Raw genomic sequence first — 22343 nt, forward strand, 5'->3', positions numbered from 1 at the left:
CAAACATTTCTGCCTGTTTCTGGAAATGAACACAAGGGAAATAACACTGAGGATTCATTAAAATAATGAACTTCATTTTGACACAATTCAATGTTCTTATAATCCAGGTTCATGGAAATAAGTAAGTATGAAAATAAGGGCATTTGCTGTATGCCTGAGGCTTGTCTGTGAGGCTTGAATCTGTGTTAGGATGGTTTCTTCTGCTATATTTCCTTTCCCCTCTTCTTAATCAATGGTGCTCATGTTGCATCTCATCCAGCTGATCCCTAACGTAGTCAATGTAGTTGTGAATCTCTGAGATGCGCTTGCGATTCCGCTTCACCTCTTCATCTTGTACCTGCATGGACAGGCGAATAAGAGACAAAACAACAACAAATGAAAAGGTATTCTTCATGGTGGAAAACTGTAAACTGTCATACTGAGTGTTTGTGGCAATGCCTTGCCTTCCCCATAGAAATACAATGTATGTCATCCTATTTCAACTCATTCCCCATAGAAATACAATCTATGTCATCCTATTTCTATGCATTCCCCTGCCTACCGATTTCATCAGAGCACTCATCCAGCTGTTGCAGCGTGTCATCAGCTCGTCCTCACGGTTGTCGATCTTCAGCAGGTGGGTGTCGTGGGAGGCGCTGACTGCATTGATCACTGTGTCCTTGTCTACAAACAGCTGCATGGGGGGACAGACAGACACTGTGTAACACAGATGAATGATGCAGGCTGAAATTACCCCAAGACACTGATCTTGGGTCAGTTTTTCATTCTCAACATAATGGGCAAGGTTAGGATTGAGGGAGGGAAAGCTGATCTGAAATCTGTACCTAGGGGAAACTTCACCATGGCACCAGTGGGATCAAAATACTGCTGAGTGCCACTGGGGAAAGTGCTGCTGAGGTGCTACAGATCTTAATTTGACCCTGCTTCTCACAACAAGAAAACAGGAAATATTAATTATGTGGATTATAATAAATATACATTTTTTGTTTTGGTTTACTTTTTTTTTTGTTAGGGCAATTACAAACTTTAGAAGACTTTTTAAACCTTGAATACACTACAATATGAATTTTCTGCTGCGCCGGTATATTGTCTGTGACAACAGACTGATTAAATTAAGATAGCAGATCTGTAGTTTCAATAGCAGTGACAGTGGAAATGTTGTCAGAGAAGTGAGGGTGGAAAAGCAGTAAGAACAGAATACAGTTGGACTGTGTGCAGTGTGTTTGAGTGCAATATGGATGAGCATGTACACATACAATATTAAATCAAATTTTAATTGTCACATGCTTCGTAAATGACAGTGAAATGCTTCCCAACAATGCAGAATACAATATGATGAGTGTGGAAGTGTGTGTGTGGCAAATGTGCGCGTGTGTGGAAGTGTTATGTGCAAGTGAGTGTGTTCAGTGCATTCGGAAAGTATTCAGACCCCTTGACTTTATCCATATTTTGTTATGTTACAGCCTTATTCTGAAATGGATTAAGTAAATAAAAAATCCTCATCAATCTACACGCAATACCCCATAATGACAAAGCAAACATTTAGCAAATGTATAAAAAATAAAACACAGAAATACCGATTTACATAAGTATTCAGACCCTTTAATATGAGACTCGAAATTGACCTCAGGTACATCCTGTTTCCACTGATCATCCTTGAGATGTTTCTTCAACTTGATCGGAGTCCACCTGTGGTAAATTCAATTGATTGGACTTGATTTGGAAAGGCACATACCTGTCTATTTAAGGTCCCACAGTTGACAGTGCATGTCACAGCAAAAACCAAGCCATGAGGTCGAAGGACTTGTCCGTAGAGCTCAGAGACAGGATTTTGTTGAGGCACAGATCTGGGGTGTGTACCAAAAAATGTTGGCAGCATTGAAGGTCCCCAAGAACAGAGCGGCCTCCATCATTTTTAAATGGAAGAAATTTGGAACCACCAAGACTCTTCCTAGAGCTGGCCGCCTGGACAAACTGAGCAATCAGGGGAGAAGGGCCTTGGTCAGGGAGGTGACCAAGAACCCGATGGTCACTCTGGCAGAGCTCCAGAGTTCCTCTGTGGAGATGGGAGAAGCTTCCAGAAGGACAACAATCTCTGCAGCACTCCATCAATCAGGCCTTTATGGTAAAGAGGCCAGACGGAAGCCACTCCTCAGTAAAAGGCACATGACAGCCCACTTGGAGTTTGCCAAAAGGCACCTAAAGGACTCTTAGACCATGAGAAACAAGAACTCTTTGACCTGAAAGCCAAGCGTCACGTCTGGAGGAAACCTGGCACCATCCCTACAGTGAAACATGATTGGTGGCAGCATCATGCTGTGGGGATGTTTTCAGAGGCAGGGACTGGTAGACTAGTCAGGATCGAGGAAAAGATGAACGGAGCAAAGTATAGAGAGATCCTTGATGAAAACCTGCTCCAGTGCGCTAAGGACCTCAGACTGGGGAGAAGGCTCACCTTCCAACAGGACAACGACCCTAAGTACACAGCCAAGACAACGAAGGAGTGGCTTCGGGACAAGTCTCTGAATGTCCTTGAGTGGCCCAGCCAGAGCCCGGACTTGAACCCGATCAAACATCTCTGGAAAGACCTGAAAATAGCTGTGCAGCGACGCTCCCCATCCAACCTGACAGAGCTTGAGAGGATCTGTCTAAAAACCTGTTTTTGCTTTGTCATTATGGAATATTGTGTGTAGATTGATGAGGGGAAAAAATCATTGAATCAATTTTAGAATAAGGCTGTAACATAAGAAAATGTAGAAAGAGTCAAGCGGTCTGAATACTTCTGAATACGGTCTGAAAGCGCTGTCTGTGTTGGAGTATCAGTGTAATTATGTGTGAGTGTGTGGGTAGAGTCCAGTGTGTGTGAGTGTGTGGGTAGAGTCCAGTGTGTGTGAGTGTGTGGGTAGAGTCCAGTGTGTGTGTGTGTGTGTGGGTAGAGTCCAGTATGTGTGTGTATGTGGGTAGAGTCCAGTGTGTGTGTGTGGGTAGAGTCCAGTGTGTGTGAGTGTGTGGGTAGAGTCCAGTGTGTGTGAGTGTGTGGGTAGAGTCCAGTGTGTGTGGTAGAGTCCAGAGTGTGTGGGTAGAGTCCAGAGTGTGTGGGTAGAGTCCAGTGTGTGTGAGTGTGTGGGTAGAGTCCAGTGTGTGTGAGTGTGTGGGTAGAGTCCAGAGTGTGTGGGTAGAGTCCAGAGTGTGTGGGTAGAGTCCAGAGTGTGTGAGTGTGTGGGAGAGTCCAGTGTGTGTGAGTGTGTGGGTAGAGTCCAGTGTGTGGGTAGAGTCCAGTGTGTGTGTGTGTGTGTGTGTGTGTGTGGGTAGAGTCCAGTGTGTGTGTGTGTGTGGGTAGAGTCCAGTATGTGTGTGTGTGTGGGTAGAGTCCAGTATGTGTGAGTGTGTGGGTAGAGTCCAGTGTGTGTGAGTGTGTGGGTAGAGTCCAGTGTGTGTGAGTGTGTGGGTAGAGTCCAGTGTGTGTGAGTGTGTGGGTAGAGTCCAGTGTGTGTGAGTGTGTGGGTAGAGTCCAGTGTGTGTGAGTGTGTGGGTAGAGTCCAGTGTGTGGGTAGAGTCCAGATGTGTGTGGGTAGAGTCCAGTGTGTGTGAGTGTGTGGGTAGAGTCCAGTGTGTGTGAGTGTGTGGGTAGAGTCCAGTGTGTCTGAGTGTGTGGGTAGAGTCCAGTGTGTGTGTGTGTGTGGGTAGAGTCCAGTGTGTGTGTGTGTGGGTAGAGTCCAGTATGTGTGTGTATGGGTAGAGTCCAGTGTGTCTGTGTATGTGGGTAGAGTCCAGTGTGTGTGTGTGTGTGGGTAGAGTCCAGTGTGTGGGTAGAGTCCAGTATGTCTGTGTATATGGGTAGAGTCCAGTGTGTGTGTGTGTGTGGGTAGAGTCCAGTGTGTGTGAGTGTGTGGGTAGAGTCCAGTGTGTGTGAGTGTGTGGGTAGAGTCCAGTGTGTGTGAGTGTGTGGGTAGAGTCCAGTGTGTGTGTGTGTGTGGGTAGAGTCCAGTGTGTGTGTGAGAGTCCAGTATGTCTGTGTGGGTAGAGTCCAGTGTGTGTGTGTGTGTGGGTAGAGTCCAGTGTGTGTGAGTGTGTGGGTAGAGTCCAGTGTGTGTGAGTGTGTGGGTGTGGTAGAGTCCAGTGTGTGGGTAGAGTGTGTGTGTGTAGAGTCCAGTGTGTGTGTGTGTGTGGGTAGAGTCCAGTATGTGTGTGTGTGTGGGTAGAGTCCAGTATGTGTGAGTGTGTGGGTAGAGTCCAGTGTGTGTGAGTGTGTGGGTAGAGTCCAGTGTGTGTGAGTGTGTGGGTAGAGTCCAGTGTGTGTGAGTGTGTGGGTAGAGTCCAGTGTGTGTGAGTGTGTGGGTAGAGTCCAGTGTGTGTGAGTGTGTGGGTAGAGTCCAGTGTGTGTGAGTGTGTGGGTAGAGTCCAGAGTGTGTGGGTAGAGTCCAGTGTGTGTGAGTGTGTGGGTAGAGTCCAGTGTGTGTGAGTGTGTGGGTAGAGTCCAGTGTGTGTGAGTGTGTGGGTAGAGTCCAGTGTGTGTGTGTGTGGGTAGAGTCCAGTGTGTGTGTGTGTGTGGGTAGAGTCCAGTATGTGTGGGTAGAGTCCAGTGTGTCTGTGTATATGGGTAGAGTCCAGTGTGTGTGTGTGTGTGGGTAGAGTCCAGTGTGTGTGAGTGTGTGGGTAGAGTCCAGTATGTCTGTGTATATGGGTAGAGTCCAGTGTGTGTGTGTGTGTGGGTAGAGTCCAGTGTGTGTGAGTGTGTGGGTAGAGTCCAGTGTGTGTGAGTGTGTGGGTAGAGTCCAGTGTGTGTGAGTGTGTGGGTAGAGTCCAGTGTGTGTGTGTGTGTGGGTAGAGTCCAGTGTGTGTGAGTGTGTGGGTAGAGTCCAGTGTCTGTGAGTGTATGGGTAGAGTCCAGTGTGTGTGTGTGTGTGGGTAGAGTCCAGTGTGTGTGAGTGTGTGGGTAGAGTCCAGTGTGTGTGAGTGTGTGGGGAGTCCAGTGTGTGTGAGTGGGTAGAGTCCAGAGTGTGTGGGTAGAGTCCAGAGTGTGTGGGGGTCCAGAGTGTGTGAGTGTGTGGGAGAGTCCAGTGTGTGTGAGTGTGTGGGTAGAGTCAGTGTGTGTCAGTGTGTGGGTGAGTCCAAAATGTGTGTGGTGTGTGGGTAGAGTCCAGTGTGTGTGTGTGTGTGGGTAGAGTCCAGTATGTGTAGTGTGTGGGTAGAGTCCAGTATGTGTGAGTGTGTGGGTAGAGTCCAGTGTGTGTGAGTGTGTGGGTAGAGTCCAGTGTGTGTGAGTGTGTGGGTAGAGTCCAGTGTGTGTGAGTGTGTGGGTAGAGTCCAGTGTGTGTGAGTGTGTGGGTAGAGTCCAGTGTGTGTGAGTGTGTGGGTAGAGTCCAGTGTGTGTGAGTGTGTGGGTAGAGTCCAGAGTGTGTGGGTAGAGTCCAGTGTGTGTGAGTGTGTGGGTAGAGTCCAGTGTGTGTGAGTGTGTGGGTAGAGTCCAGTGTGTGTGTGTGTGTGGATAGAGTCCAGTGTGTGTGTGTGTGTGTGTGGGTAGAGTCCAGTGTGTGTGTGTGTGTGGGTAGAGTCCAGTATGTCTGTGTATATGGGTAGAGTCCAGTGTGTGGGTAGAGTCCAGTGTGTGTGAGTGTGTGGGTAGAGTCCAGGTCTGTGTGTGGGTAGAGTCCATGTCTGTGTATTATGGGTAGAGTCCAGTGTGTGTGTGTGTGTGTGTGGGTAGAGTCCAGTGTGTGTGAGTGTGTGGGTAGAGTCCAGTCCAGTGTGTGTGAGTGTGTGGGTAGAGTCCAGTGTGTGTGGGTAGAATCCAGTGTGTGTGAGTGTGTGGGTAGAGTCCAGTGTGTGTGAGTGTGTGGGTAGAGTCCAGTGTGTGTGTGTGTGTGGGTAGAGTCCAGTGTGTGTGTGTGTGTGGGTAGAGTCCAGTGTGTGTGTGTGTGTAGAGTCCAGTATGTCTGTGTATATGGGTAGAGTCCAGTGTGTGTAGTGTGTGGGTAGAGTCCAGTGTGTTGAGTGTGTGGGTAGAGTCCAGTATGTCTGTGTATATGGGTAGAGTCCAGTGTGTGTGTGTGTGGGTAGAGTCCAGTGTGTGTGAGTGTGTGGGTAGAGTCCAGTTGTGTGAGTGTGTGGGTAGAGTCCAGTGTGTGTGGGTAGAGTCCAGTGTGTGTGAGTGTGTGGGTAGAGTCCAGTGTGTGTGAGTGTGTGGGTAGAGTCCAGTGTGTTTGCATAGAGTCAAAAAGAGTTAGTGCAAAAAGGGTCAATGCAGACAGTCCAGGTAGCTATTTAGTTAACTATTTAGCAGTCTAATGGCTTGGGGGTAGGAGCCCTTTGATCCCAGACTTGGCACTCTGGTACAGAGTCTTGACAATATTTGAAAATGTTTGTGGAGATAAGAGACAGGGTTGAGAGAGGGGTAGGGAGACACTATTTAGACTGCGTCTAAAATAGCCACCTATTTCACATATAGTACACTACTTTTGACCATGGCCTGTAGGATTTGCTGTAGACACAGGGACTTTCTGACACTGACCATTCGGACATCATCTGGCATATCCTCCTCCAGCTCATTCTTGGCCACTCGCTCCAGGGTTGCCACAGCGATTTCCAGTAGCTTCTCGTGATGGTGGTTCTCTAAGTCTCGGCACTGGGCAAAAGTGGGTCTGTGTCAAGGAGACTTTGTCTGACACTGTACACTGTATATCAAGCGTGTCAGAGGAGGAGTGCTGATCTAGGATCAGGTCCTCCCTGTCCATGTCATCTTATTAATTGGAAAACTGATCCTAAATCAGCACTTTAACTCTGAGACGCTTGGTACATACAGACCCTGATTTGAATAACTGCATCAGTGCACTGCAACAACATTATAATACACATGCAACGTTTAGTTATATTGAAATAAATACCTAAGGTAGAAAAGGATATATTCCTTGAACAACTTCAATGAAACCGGCAACCATGTCTGAAATGTTCCTCTCAAAATCTTTGATTATGTCCTATAGAAAAAAAAGGAGAATAGTTATTGACATATGAATAACGTATCTCAAATTGAAATGTGTGTTTTGATATCAAATGGAAAATTAAAATTAATTAATTAACCACCCCAAACATTCTTCTATAAATGAGAGTTTTCATATGAACTCTTGCACGTGTACTATAATATACATCAACCGTGCGTGCACACACACACACACACACACACACACACACACACACACACACACACACACACACACACACACACACACACACACACACACACACACACACACACACACACACACACACACACACACACACAGGAATAATTGATTTTCTCAAGGTGTGGAAAATGCTGTACCCAAAGATAAGGCGAATGACTTCTATATTTAAAGGTTTAATAGACAGACAGACAGACAGACAGACAGACAGACAGACAGACAGACAGACAGACAGACAGACAGACAGACAGACAGACAGACAGACAGACAGACAGACATATGCCTATGGGGAGACAGACATGTTCCTCTGAGAGCTCTGTAGCAATCTGCCAACTTCCTCAAGGGCAGTAAAGCATAAATACTCTTGCTTATCTGTTGGTTCTCCAAGTGTTCCGGGACCCTGGTCACAACATAAATCAAGGTTGTCGAGACCAATTGGGTTTGAAACTCCCGATGGCTGTATTTATAGCTATTGGCACTTGGCCTCAGGGAAATCACCCAGAGGTCAACTAGGATAACAGTTTCTGCATGGGGCCTCCTAACTACAGGTCTTCACGGGCCAAAAGAAGTTGGACCTGTTCTGATATGGACCTTGGGCTTTCCCACCTGTACCCAATATGCATACATTTAAAAAAAAATGTTTAAAAAAAATATGGAGACCCATTTTATAAGCGTCTTTATTAACCGGAGCTGATAAAGCTCGAGAGGAGGAAGAGAAAGGTGCCACTGAGAGGGAGTAACACAGGGAGCTGGGAGGGAGAGACAACAGACAGCAACCAACCAACAAGCCAAAACGCACTATAGTAAACAAATAGCTGCCATAGCTAGATTATTTATCATCCAATATGATTACACAGTACCTGTTTTGACTGCATCAAACCTTGAGAAGCTAGCTAGTTAAGTTAGCTAACATTAGCTAGCTAGGGTAATTGAGGATGCAGTGCATGCGCTTTCTCATCCTTTTTAAATGTATTTTATTTTGAAATTGCATTGTTGGTTAGAGCCTGTAAGTAAGCATTTCACTGCAAGGTACATCTTCCAATGATTACATATCTCCTAACTTTTGCCACACACAGAGCCTATATGACTGTAGCCTATTGACGCTTTGATGACTAATGATTGGTCAACAACAACACCTGCAGCAGTCACGTTCGGCTCTGTACGGGTCCTTCCAGACAAGTCAGTTAAAATGACACAGACCCAAGGCCTCCCGAGTGGCACAGCTCTCTAAGGCACTGCTTCGCAGTGCTTGAGGCTTAATTACAGACCCGGGATTGACCCCAGGCTGTCACAGCCAGCCATGACCGGGAGCGTGGTCTGGGTTAGGGGAGGTTTGGCTGGCCTGGATTTCCTTGTCCAATCACGGTCTAGCAACTCCTTGTGGCGGCCAGGCAACTTTGGTCGTCAGCTGGACAGTGTTTCCTCCAACACATTGGTGTGGTTGGCTTCCGGGTCAAGAAGCAGTGCGGCTTGACAGGGTCGTGTTTTGGAGGACGCATAGCTCTCGACCTTTGTCTCTCCCGAGTCTGTAGGGGAGTTGCAGCGATGGGACAAGACTGTAAACACCAATTGGATATCATGAAATTGGGGAGTAAAAGGGGTCAAAGTAAAAAATGTAATTTTAAAAAATGACAAAAGAGGACACATACCAGAGACCCGAGACAATCATATGAGATCCGACCCAGACCCATGACATTATTTAGAATTCTGGATCCGCCCCTAATCGGGTATCTTGGATTGGTACAGGTGGATCCGTAAAAACCTCTACTCCTAACCTCTTAGAAGTTATTCAGTTCAGATTTAAGGGCGGCCAAGAATGTAGATCTTAACTCTGGGATATGTTGGACGGTAGCGTCCCACCTCGCCAACAGCCAGTGAAAGTGCAGCGCGCCAAATTCAAAACAACAAAAATCTCATAATTAAAATTCCTCAAGCATACAAGTATTTTACACCATTTTAAAGATAAAATTCTCGTTTATCCAGCCACAATGTCTGATTTCAAAAAGGCTTTACAGCGAAAGCACCACAAACGATTATGTTAGGTCACCACCAAGTCACAGAAAAACACAGCCATTTTTCCAGCCAAAGAGGAGTCACAAAAAGCACAGATAGAGATAAAATGTATCACTAACCTTTGATGATCTTCATCAGATGACACTCATAGGACTTCATGTTACACAATACATGTATGTTTTGTTCGCTAAAGTGCATATTTATATAAAAAAATCTCATTTTACATTGGCGCGTTACGTTCAGTACTAAAACATGCGGTGATTTTGCAGAGTGCCACATCAATTTACAGAAATACTCATCATAAATGTTGATGAAAATACAAGTGTTATACATGGAATTAGAGATATACTTCTCCTTAATGCAACCGCTATGTCAGATTTCAACAAAAACTTTACGGAAAAGCAAACCATGCAATAATCTGAGTACAGCGTTCAAACAACAAAGCAGCCAAAAAGATATTTGCCATATTGTGCAGTCAACATTAGTCAGAAATAGCATTATAAATATTCACTTACCTTTGATGATCTTCATCAGAATGCACTCCCAGGAATCACAGTTCCACAATAAATGTTTGATTTGTTCGATAAAGTTCATCATTTATGTCCAAATAGCTTCTCTTGTTAGGGCGTTTGGTAAACAAATCCAAACGCGCGTTCAGGTCCGCCGAACGTCGGACGAAATGTTCAAAAAGTTATATTACAGGTCGTAGAAACATGTCAAACTACGTATAGAATCAATCTTTAGGATGTTTTTATCATAAATCTTCAATAATATTCCAACCGGAGAATTCCTATGTCTGTAGAAAAGCAATGGAACGAGAGCTAACTCTCTTGTGACCTCGCATCACGAGTCTGTAGCACTCAGCCAGACACCTGGCTCAATCCCCTCTCATTCTCTCCCCCTTCATAGTAGAAGCCTCAAACAAAGTTTTAAAGACTGTTGACACCTAGTGGAAGCCTTGGGAAGTGCAATATGACCCCATTTACACTGTATATTGGATTTCCCACTTCCTGGTTGGATTTTTCTCAGGTTTTCGCCTGCCATATGAGTTCTGTTATACTCACAGACATCATTCAAACAGTTTTAGAAACTTCAGAATGTTTTCTATCCAATACTACTAATACTATGCATTTATTAGCATCTGGGACAGAGTAGCATGCAGTTTACTCTGGGCACCTTATTCATTCCAGCTACTCAATACTGCCCCCTGTCACCAAGAAGTTTTAACAACACACAGACAGACACACACACACACACACACACACCTCCAGCTGGTCGACGAGCTGCAGCTCCTGGGTCATGAGGCTGTCACAGAGCTGGTTGATCTCCTCACTGCAGTGGTTCAGCTGGGCCTCCAGGAGACGTGCGTCTGTGGCCTGCTGTATCTCAGACATCACCTGGGTGTGTGGCCACGTGGAGATACACAACATTTATGTGTGGTTTGCATGATTTTTTTGTAATTTGTAAGATTCATGTACAGTGGATTTGAAACAATAAAAATAGCACCGTTTTTGTTAAACTGTTGCTATCAGGTTTTCTTTCAGCAGTTTGTTAAACCATTATCCAGAGCCATATATTTCAGTAATATTTTTGAATATTGTTCTTATTCTAGACATTCAGTTACAGAGCATTATTTAAATATTTCCCATGTAATATTAATGGGGTGCTAACATAGCTTCCATAGAATTTGAAAGTTTCATGTAAATACATCACAATGCTCCTTCTAGACATTATATTCCACATGTTATTTTAATGCAGCACTACCATGGCTGCCATAGAATGTTGTAGTGTCATGCAAATGCACATCATGCAGAAAACCTCAATTGCCAAACTCTCTAAAGAACATGACTCTTACATTATCTGTGTGGCCAAGAAGTGCATATAAATACATTAAATACGTAATATTTGTTCCAAAATAATTCAAATGAAATGTATTCTGACACTTATATCCCTCCATAGAGATGGGGCCGATAGGAGTCAGTTGAATTCTATGGGCCATATTCATATTTAGCCTCTGTTGAAGACCATTGTCCAGCCCAAGAACTACATGTATTTCTGTATTGTTTTTTAGCATCTTTGAGATGATCTGTATAATGAAAAGCGCAAAATAAATTAAATCTATTATTATTATTATAAAGCATCTCAGAGTAGGAGTGCTAATTTAAGATTTTTAAAACTTTTACATATTGCTAAAGGTTGCATGAGCAGGGAAGAACTGTAATGAAAACATTTTCCAATTAGACTTGCCAATTGTGTGGCCAACATTTTCCAATTATACTTGCCAATTGTGTGGCCAACATTTTCCAATTAGACTTGCCAATTGGTCTACTAATTAAGATTTGTAATCTGCCAGTCTGCGCTGAACTGATGCTCTCAAACAGGACCATTTCACTGTCAGTTCAAGTGAAAGCCGGTTTTGACTAGATGGAATGCCGCTAATATCAGAAGTTACTCTTCGTAGCATGTTAGGAGAACCCACGCAGCAGGTTAGGAGAATCAATGTAGCAGGTTAGGAGAATTAGGTTAAGGTTAGGAAAAACATTAGTGTTAGCAAAAATGCTAAAATTCTCCCCGACGCTACTCGGATATGCAGGTTTTGACATCACTTTGACATTAGCGGCATCCCTTCTTGACATGACCTTAAAAGCTACAGTCCCATGACGCACCTGTCTCCTGGCTTTCTCAAAGTCTGCAGCGATCTGTGCTGCTCTCTGCTGGTTGTCGTCCACGGCTTCTCTGGAACAGTCAAAGAAGGACTTGACCTCGTCTTCCCTCCGGCCGCGCTGTGCCAAGCCAATCTCAAACACCTGCACACACAGCGCCACCAGGTGGCTCTTGTATGTAGGAACAGAGTCAAGGAAGGAGCCTTCGATGCAATAGTAGAATAATCGACTTGTGTTATTTTCCAGTTTTTTTCTCTCCTTGAAATCCCTATCTTACAACAAGATATATCATTCTACTATTATTTCACCTGCCTCTGCTTTTAGCCATCCATCAAATCAAGGGCCAGTTGTCGAAGGGAGAAGGCATGCTCCAAATAGACTGACACTGAGAGAACAGAGTATGGAGAAGGATATGTCTCTAGTAGTACAGACACTCCGGGGAGGTAGGCCAGCTTGGCTGCCTCTGCATCATCTGCGTACATGCTGTCAAACAGATATGGGCCATTCAAGAGCTCCACAAAGGCATCCTGTAAGTAGGGAAGACACACACACACACACACACACAACAGTAGATGGCAGAGTTACCCAATGATTTCAAGCTCAATGCACACATGGATGTAGAATGTATGCTTTGCTCTGAATGTAGGTTTTTCGTAGGTTACCCTGTGCAACTGCAGCTCCTCCTCTTGCTCTTGCCTAGCATCCATCGCCCTTCTCTCCTGGGCCTCATTGTGGCGCATCTCCTCAATGGCATACTGGTATTTTCCAAACGCCTGCTCTCGCTACATAAGAAAATACTTAATGTTCAATGCCTGCCCGAATGGTTGGTAGAGTTAAAAAAAAGCAAGGTATTCATGTATTAATACAAACTAATGGTATATCCAGTGCAGTGCTTGAAGAAAAATGTATGAACTAGACCTTTGGAACTGTTCTTTAAATCTGTGGTTACAATATGGATGGGATGTGTAAAGGTTTGTCAGTTCAGCAGTTTTGCGATTCTGCTTTTTTGGTGCTTATTCAGCTGTCTGATTCCCAGGGGAAACGTTTGTAATCCATGACTAACCGTTTTGTAATGCTCTCGTTTACATCAATGCTTTAATTCATCAGGACAGGAATGTCCCTGAGCCTAGGCATAAATCTCTTATTTTGTAAGACTTGTGTTTTGTAAGACTTATGGTATGTTGGTGTGGATACAAGCACATATATATACTGTACAACCTTGTCAGCCCATTGGTTCTCCTGTGCCTGTCGCTCTAATGCCAGGGATGTGTTTCTAATAGGTACAGATCTAGGATCAGCTTCCCCTCCCCGATCCTAACCTTAACCATTAGTGGGGGGATTACAAAACTGACTCAATATAAGTGTCAAGGGGCAATTTCACCCTATTCCGTCACTCACTGTTTGTTCATCCAATAGCCTGAAGTCCAAGTAAACCAACTCTGGAAGGTAGGCAGCAACAAAGATCTTGTAGCGGTCCTCTTTGCAGATGGGGTTTCCAGCTAGGTTGAGAGTGCGCAGGTTCTTGAACTTTCTGAGGTAGATCACCTGGGAATCAGAGGATATGGTTGATTGCAATTCCTACAGTGTCCAGCAAACATGCAATACCAGCCCATGCAATGAAAATAACATATTTTGTCACAAATATTCTACAGTATACAATTTGAGAGTTTACATTCATAATTTGAAACATAAACAATACATGTATGTAGTGTATGAAAGTTACTCACATTTTCTAACTGAGCCAGGAAGTTGTTCCCAATAGAGAGAACGTGTAGGTTTAGAAGTGTGTCCATGTTCTCAATGACAGAGATTCTGTTGTTGTAGAGACTCAAGTCTTCCAGCTTCACCAGAGAATCCAACCCCTCGATCCCCTCAATGTTATTGAAGGACAGATCTAGAGGAGAAGAGAAGATAAAGAGAAAGATAATATTGATAGCTAGGCCATAATAGCCTTGTAACAGTGAAGGGCTTGTCTTTTAGTGACAAACAATATAGTCATCTTGATCTAGCTATATACAGTTTAACACATACACTATCTGTCTAACATTTACTGTATGTGGAACATATTCAGGGTCTGTGAGAGACGGCTTTCTTACCCAGCCATTTCAGATTAGTGAGGCGCCCCAGTCCTTCAATCTTCTCAATGATGTTATTGTCCAGTTGTAGCTTGGTCAGAGACGTGAACTGCCACAGGTGATCAATCTTCAGGATGTCTATGGACAAAAATATAAAAAATACGGACAAAGTAAGGAATAAAAACTATTTCCACTGCAACTATTGCCCTTCTCTCTGTGGATAATGGACATGACATGCCTGTACCAAAAAGTATGCAAATGAATGAAGAACATCAACATCTGTCAAATGTCTTACTCTTGTAGTCCAGGCGCAATTGGCAGACTTCATCATACTGCATGCCCTCCTCCTTGGCAATCTGCCCAGCCTGGTCTTGAGGGCCTTGCTCCTCCACTGCCTTCTGCAGTAGCTCCTCGTCCACCAAACTGGGCTCTGCGGTATCATATAGCCTGCTCATCCTGCTAATGTCTCTGGATCCCCTGACTCTCTACCCTGTACTGTTACTGTGGAGAGAAGGGCAGCGCAATATCAAATGCTGTATTCAATGCCACTGTCTGGCGGTGGTTGTAGGTTTGACAAATGTTTTTCTGATTGACAAACAGTGAGTCTCAGTGTCATCACAATCCTGCCAGGTACGTAGCTTTGTAGAGTTGAGTGGCTGTTTTGCAATAACAAATACACACAAACTGTGTATAATGTATTTATGCTAGGTTAACTGGCTAACGTTAGCTACGGTGGCTAGCTATAAATATTGTAAACAAACGTTTATATAGATAGCTATAATACAGTAACTTAACGTTAGCTAGCTAATAGTAGCTAGTACTTTTTCAGCAGTAACACAACACAACAAGCCAGAGCTGAGTAACCTCATTTCTGCTAAATTAAAAAGGTATCAGATTGCTCTCTCTCTCTCACACAAGCTGCTGTTTTGAGAGACCACAAGAAAACCAAACAACAAAGTAATTTGAAAATAAATGTATGTTATCAGCCTCATACCTTTCAAACCCACGTCTGCTGCGCAAAGATGTATAATGTTGCCTAGCAACCAGGCAGCAGGACTGGGCTACATGGAACACGGAAACGTTTAAAGCTAAACAGTTTTAAACAGTTTCACAGAGGATACAGTTGCTATATGCGATATGCACTATGCGAACCAATGTAAGCATTACTATTTCTTTGTGAATATTATGTACTTAAATTACAATTATTAGAATCAAGGGAATCATAAATGTTTATCTCTTCTAGCCAGGGTCAGCGCTGTATTGGTCAGGATTTCCTGAAATATGCCATGTAACCCACAGTTTATCTAGCTAGTTTATCCCATCGAGTGCAGTATGTTAGAAATTATCAGGATATTCAGAATCAATTCACTCAAACAACAACAATAGTTTGATAGTACAGATTGTAGGGAAAGGTTTAGAGTAATTTCCCCAAACAACAATACTTTATTGTTAATATTAATATATATATATATTTTAAATGTAACCTTTATTTAACTTGGAAAGTAAGTTAAGAACACATTATTATGTACAATGACGGCCTACACCGGCCAAACCCGGACGACGCTGGGCCAATTGTGCGCTGCCCTATGGGACTCCCAATCTCTGCAGGTGGTGATACATAACATGAACAGTAACGTTAACATCGATCACATCCTGCAAAGGCTTGGCTCTTGTGCATAGATAGCTATCTTTAGTGTTGGTGGTGAACATACCCTGGATAGCTGCTAATTTTGATCGACAATAAATCCAGCCATACAGATTGATATCTCAGTTTTATCTTCCAATGTGGTTGCTCAGTGGGAGGGACTTGCAGATAATGCGCCTCTCTTCCAGCTTCTGTCATTCTGTGGGTATTGTTTGTTGTCATAAAGATGGAGTTCTTACTGGGCAATCCGTACAGCACTCCTGTGGGCCAGTGCTTAGGTAAGTTACCAGCTATAGATACTGTTTAATCAGGTCTTACAAAGCCATAATGTAAGGTTTGAATGGTGACTTACATGTGTTATTGTACGGCATTCAGAAGCGAGCTAAGCTAGCTAGCTGTAGCATCATCGACCATCTACAGTAACCTTATAAATATCGGTTCGCGGCTAGCCCATGCAAACGTTAGCTAAGCTAATTGGAATCAGGGTGGCACATTTGCTGGAAAGTACAAATTTGCTCCAAATGAAGCGACATGATTTCACGAGGGAGTTTTCTACTGGATTCACCTTTGTTTTGAAATGCAATGATACAACAGCTGGGGAACAGTTTTTCAATTGAAATTGTTTATCAATGACGATGTGCGGTCTCATTTGCCAAATAGTGTTTTTTTTTTACAGTTGGTCTGTATTCTTTAAATCCGTACACACACTCAGTGGTACAGGCATGACATTGATAATGGAAGGGGATAAACGGGAAGATACGTCATTTGACCTTTGACTATGCTGAAAAATGCAGACAAATCACAATGAGCTTTCTCACAAATACTGATGACACATTAGCAAAACACCCTTCAAAGATGATTCATTGCAGCTTCACTTCTATTACGAGAAGATAGACTTGCATTGTCAACCACAGGCGGCTATGTTGCCAGCTTTTCAGTGACTACACAAACACAGCTGACCTAGATTTTTATTTCACTTTTATTTAACTAGGAGGGCAAGTCCATTAAGAACAAATTCTTATTTACAATGACGGCCTACCCGGGGAACAGTGGGTTAACTGCCTTGTTCAGGGGCAGAACAACAGATTTTTACCTTGTCAGCTCGGGATTCGATCCAGCAACCTTTCGGTTACTGTCCCAACGTTCTAACCACTAGGCTACCTGCCAGTTTTTTTCCCCCATGGGCTCCGTTGTTAGGGTGGTAGTTCGGTCAGTTGGGATTGTAATGAATGGTGATGAGGAAGCTAGTCGACATTCCCCTGTAGCTTCCCTCAAAGTTCCTCCTTCCCATCAGTGCCCTCCCTCCTGCAGTTCCTAAAGACATAGCTTTTTCCGGGCAATTTCCTGCACTGTCATTGGGACGAGCAGCTTCAACAGTGTTTATTTGGACTGAAATATTGACAAGTGTTTATGGGCATTAAAGGCATAAGAAAATAAACATGTTAGAAGCTCTTCTGTGTTCCTGATTAGCCCAATACCTAATGGAAATTGCATTTTGTGTAGCCTAACCTGTTACTACCTTCAGGCTTTTATTTTCCACCCTGTCTGTATGGTTTATTGTAGCTCAGTAAGCCACACATAATGCCCTGGACCAGCGCTAGGTTCATACTGAGGCCTTGTACAGTAGGGCACGCAAAATTATATGGATAGGGGATGCCTGATTTGATAGGCTTGGTCCACTGTGTAGTGTGCATAGATCTTCTATTTACTGTACTAATAACCATGACAGTTAGCTTTACGAACAGCTCTAAGGCTTTTATAATCATAGTCATAATATCTTAAAGCTCAGTTAGCCTAGTTTGTTTACCCCTGCAACAGGTGTAACTGGCTCAGTCTGTTGACATTTCTCCAGGCCCTGCTCCCGGCCTGTGATTTGGGAGATAACAGAAGGATAATAACGGAGTGATCCCTGCGGTTGGGATTGGTCTAGATGTGGTAAAGCAGGAATAATGTTTCACTTCTAGGTGAGGGGGGTCTAGGCTATTTGACAACTTCTATAGCACCTCCATATTATAAGTTTAAAAAAAAACTTAAGTTCTGTGACTATATATTCAGCCGTGCGTTTTATCACTGGTGATAATTTCCATAAGCATCATTGTCTCTTATATAGTTGCTTGGGAGTTTCTGATGACCAGAAGGGCCCAACATTGGCTATTACTCATATATAAAGCACTTCTCCAGAAAGTCCCATACTACCTCACTTCTAAATTGGAAATCTGGTAACTATAAGACTCAGTCTCTAGACTGGTTGGTACTAGAGGGTCTGCAGGTTCCCTCTGAGTTAGGGAAGACTGCTTTCAGTTACTATGGCCCTCTGTCCTGGAATGACCTACAGGTCACTCTAAAACTTGATTATTTGGTCCCAAATTGTGAATTTTGGGCTCTTGTTTTTATCGATTGCATATATTTGTTACAACTGCCCTTTTTAGTGTATTGTAATTCATTTGAAATGTAACTGTAATTTGGTTGAATGGTTTCTCACATTGCTTCAACTGTTGTTCTCAGGGCATCATTGGAAATGAGACTCTGGTCTCAATGGGTTCCCCAGATTAAATAAAGGTTAATAATATAAAATAAAATGTAATACAATGGACTGTTGCCAACCCCAGGTGGTGCAGACTCTGTGATAAAGTGTAGTCTGGCCAGAAGGAGCGTGTGGCTGGGCTGAGATAAGATGTGGTTGTGATGATTGGATGGGACTGGGCTGAGGCTAGGTAGGACTATACTGGGCCTATGTACCCTCAGGCAGGGACTGTGTCCTTCATTGATAGAGTCACTGATTATCTAACAGCACGTCTACATCCACAGCAAAACTATTGGATTGCACGAACAATGGAACATGGCAGAATACTAACCAGGGCTCAATGGATAGAATAGTTAGGCTATACATGTTTTATAAAGACATTAGCTACAACTATATCAATATCCTATGTTCTAAAGGTCTTTGTGCAGTATTCTTACAGCTCAAGGCTGTTGCTACAACCATAATTATTCTATGTTATGAAGATCTTAGTACTGTACAGGGCATACAATTCACTTTTTGGTCCACCAGCCACTGTGGCAGGTAGATTTAAACAATAAGGCCCGAGGGGGTGTGGTATATGGCCAATATACCACGGATAAGGAATGTTCTTAAGCATGATGCAACGTGGAGTGCCTGGATACAGCCCTTGCCCTTATTGGCAATATACCACAAACACCCGAGGTACCTTATTGCTATTAGAAACTGGTTACCAATGTAATTAGAGCAGTAAAAATAAATGTTTTGGCATACCCGTGGTATATGGTCTGATATCCCAAGAATTTCAGCCAATCACGGCTTTCAGTCAATCAGCATTCAGTGCTCGAACCACCCAGTTTCTACCAGCCACTCAGATTTTTTCCCCTGCTAAAATTATACCAACAAAACACAAAAAAACAGATGAATATGCTTTGTAATGTTTCTGAAACAATACATGTATTATTAGTAAGAAATAATGTGTTAAATTGTTTAATTTCATTTTTTTGTGACCTGCGTCATTAAACCAAACTATCACAGAAGAGACAAACATTTTCAACTGCCCATTTAAGGGTGGGAGGTTACCGTGGTAGCGCGACTCCAGTCAAATCAAATCAAATTTTATTTGTCACATACACATGGTTAGCAGATGTTAATGCGAGTGTAGCGAAATGCTTGTGCTTCTAGTTCCGACAATGCAGTAATAACGAACAAGTAATCTAACTAACAATTCCAAAAAAACTACTGTCTTATACACAGTGTAAGGGGATAAAGAATATGTACATAAGGATATATGAATGAGTGATGGTACAGAGCAGCATAGGCAAGATACAGTAGATGATATCGAGTACAGTATATACATATGAGATGAGTATGTAAACCAAGTGGCATAGTTAAAGTGGCTAGTGATACATGTATTGCATAAGGATGCAGTCGATGATATAGAGTACAGTATCAACGTATGCATATGAGATGAACAATGTAGGGTAAGTAACATTATATAAGGTAGCATTGTTTAAAGTGGCTAGTGATATATTTACATTTCCCATCAATTCCCATGATTAAAGTGGCTGGAGTAGAGTCAGTGTCATTGACAGTGTGTTGGCAGTAGCCACTCAATGTTAGTGGTGGCTGTTTAACAGTCTGATGGCCTTGAGATAGAAGCTGTTTTTCAGTCTCTCGGTCCCAGCTTTGATGCACCTGTACTGACCTCGCCTTCTGGATGACAGCGGGGTGAACAGGCAGTGGCTCGGGTGGTTGATGTCCTTGATGATCTTTATGGCCTTCCTGTAGCATCGGGTGGTGTAGGTGTCCTGGAGGGCAGGTAGTTTGCCCCCGGTGATGCGTTGTGCAGACCTCACTACCCTCTGGAGAGCCTTACGGTTGAGGGCGGTGCAGTTGCCATACCAGGCGGTGATACAGCCCGCCAGGATGCTCTCGATTGTGCATCTGTAGAAGTTTGTGAGTGCTTTTGGTGACAAGCCGAATTTCTTCAGCCTCCTGAGGCTAGTAGAGGCGTTGTTTTCTCTTCCCTTGCAATTGAACCTCAAACATAGAAAAACAACCTAGCCTGTGAACAACACAATGTAAATGGACAAGGACAAGTCTCACTTCAGTAGTAATAACTTCAAATAAATTAGACCAATTTTTATGCCTGTGCGCAGCGCTTATAAAAATTTACTTATAAAAATTGACCTTTCGCTCAACTCTTCGCATGCACCCAGGGCTCCAGCGTAAGATGGAATAGGCTATATAGGATTCGTAGTTCATAGACTTAATTTACCAGCTATGAAACAAAACGGCGAAAAAAGCTACTGGAGCATTTATTTTACTATAAAGGTGAGCGAACTTGACTTTTTATTCACAAATGCGAGTGAAATGCTTGCACTGTGGAGCCCTGACAACCCGCCAACGTGGCTGGTGAAATAGACATTTTACCCACCAATGACAAAATCTACCCGCAGGTGTTAATTTTAGGCCCTGGTACTGTATCCTTACTGCTCAAGGCCTTAGCTACAACCATAACTATCCTATGTTATAAAGGTCTTCAGTACTGTATCCTTACTGCTCAGTTGAGATCATGTATAGCCTAACAAACTAGACAGAAGACAAGGTGGGGGGTAAGCTGTCCTCTCTGCATTGTCTCTGAGAGTATCTCCTAGGATGTCACCCAGGCAGATTGCACAAACTGTTTCCCATGCATTCAGTCCAGTTTCTCATGGTTAGGCCTTTTTCCGAAGATGAGATATTGATGTCTGAAGCTGATAATGGCCACAGTTTATTAGCCCCTAGTCATGCATCTGTGTGAAATCAGAATGGGAACATATCATGGGTATACTCTGGAGGAAGGAAGTTAGCCTGGTTCCAGATATATTTGTGCTGCCTTATCAACTCCATTGGTCATCATGGTCACAATCTGGGACCAGGCTAGAAGGAAGTTGGTCTGAGGAGGTGCAGAAGAAGGGTCTTTCATTGCTGTGAGTGTAGCCTACAGGCCAGGGTGTGTCCCCCTGCCCACTGGCCTGCTTCCCCAGCCAGCTTGGTGCCATGTCATCCTAGATGGCCACCGCTGAACACCACCACACCAGCTAGGCTAAGTCACTACTACCATCATCATCATTGTCAGCTCCGAGAGCGGTCTGCTCAGGTCACTGCACACTGTGCCCAGCGAGCAGCAGAGTGGATCTTTAATTTCTTTAGGAGCTACTAGCTTTAAATCATCTGCCCCATTGTGTTATCTCTCTGGTTGAGTGCTCACTGTACTGTGCTGTCCATAAAGGCATTCTGTCTGTCCGTGTGGATACAGTGCTGGTGGTGAGAGTGGTACCCAACACCACAGTACAGCAGCAGCAAGACAGGGGAAAGGGATCAGGTTCACTTCCCACAGAGGAAATGGGAGAGCACTCAGAGACAGGGCAACAGAACAGGCAGCAACCCTACTGATGAGGTTTGCATTGTGAATCTTAATTGTCCTTTCTCATTACCTTAAGTGGCCTGACAGGCAGGGGGTGGACAGGATGAGAGAGGGAGAGGCTTGGTGGATGTTGTGTGTGTGTTAGCAAGTGTGTTTTTATGTTTGCAGTGTGTGTGTGTGTGCATATTTGTGTGGATGGTGTGTTTGTTTGTGGTGGGTGGATTGTGTGTGGCTTGAGGTTTGATACTAGTGAAACTACTCTGTCTCAGAGTACAGTTGGCCTAGATGCTGACTCCATCTCTTTCCTTTTAGCTGCTAAAGAGACAGAGACCATCATAGAGGGAAAGCAGCTACACATCCTGGAGGAAACAGAACAATCTGCCTGCCATCTCCATTAGTGGAAGGATTAGTGTAGCTAGCAGGCCCATGGATTTGTCCCTAATGGGTTGGAGCACTCTCTGGTAATAAGCCCTCTATGACGAGATGTTGAAAAGAAGACTATAAGACAGAGGAATAGTTCGGTAACCATGGATACATGTTTGGGTCATATAATGAGCCAATTTCAAATGTCTATCTCAGAGCTATGCATTAGTGGATTGAGGAATAGGGAGGGGGAGAGTGAGAGGGAGGAAGACAGACAAAGGGGGGGGAGAGAAAAGATGGTGGGATTGAGGAAGAGGGTATAGAGCGAGAACAGATGGGGAGCGAAGAGGGATCTGAAATGGAGATTTGTGGAGTTGGCAGTGGATGGCACAGCCTTCCGCCTGTGTGGCCACGTGACTGGTTGTACTGGTTTCACTCCATGGCACTGGGAGAGGGGGTGGAGCCTGGGTTGAACTTGCACCCAATCAGTCTCT

At 43.8% G+C, this 22343-nt stretch overlaps 2 protein-coding genes across 5 annotated transcripts in view; one reads left to right on the top strand and one right to left on the bottom strand.

The window, feature by feature from the left end:
* Window positions 1–53: 53 nt before the first annotated feature.
* Window positions 54–15057, bottom strand: drc3 (dynein regulatory complex subunit 3). Its single transcript, XM_042317745.1, has 13 exons — window positions 14924–15057; window positions 14225–14430; window positions 13951–14067; window positions 13582–13748; window positions 13253–13399; window positions 12517–12636; window positions 12269–12381; window positions 11858–12032; window positions 10457–10588; window positions 6904–6974; window positions 6512–6635; window positions 542–673; window positions 54–337 (listed from the first exon to the last, which is right to left on the bottom strand). Exons 2-13 carry the CDS (start codon window positions 14382–14384, stop codon window positions 230–232), a joined length of 1566 nt encoding a protein of 521 aa, XP_042173679.1. The 5' UTR covers window positions 14385–14430; window positions 14924–15057; the 3' UTR covers window positions 54–229.
* Window positions 14451–22343, top strand: part of LOC112226329 (TOM1-like protein 2) — a 51921-nt gene continuing 44028 nt past the window's right edge. For 2 of the 4 annotated variants that reach the window (XM_042317741.1, XM_042317744.1), the window contains exon 1: window positions 15727–15852. In XM_042317741.1, the coding sequence (XP_042173675.1) occupies window positions 15801–15852 (52 nt within the window). In that variant the 5' untranslated portion in view covers window positions 15727–15800. Of the gene's footprint in view, window positions 14560–15065; window positions 15086–15726; window positions 15853–22343 lie in introns of those variants that run through there. The other 2 variants (XM_042317742.1, XM_042317743.1) reach the window with 2 other exon arrangements.

The sequence above is a fragment of the Oncorhynchus tshawytscha genome, unplaced genomic scaffold (assembly GCF_018296145.1).
Source record: "Oncorhynchus tshawytscha isolate Ot180627B unplaced genomic scaffold, Otsh_v2.0 Un_contig_7015_pilon_pilon, whole genome shotgun sequence".
Taxonomy (NCBI): Eukaryota; Metazoa; Chordata; class Actinopteri; order Salmoniformes; family Salmonidae; genus Oncorhynchus; species Oncorhynchus tshawytscha.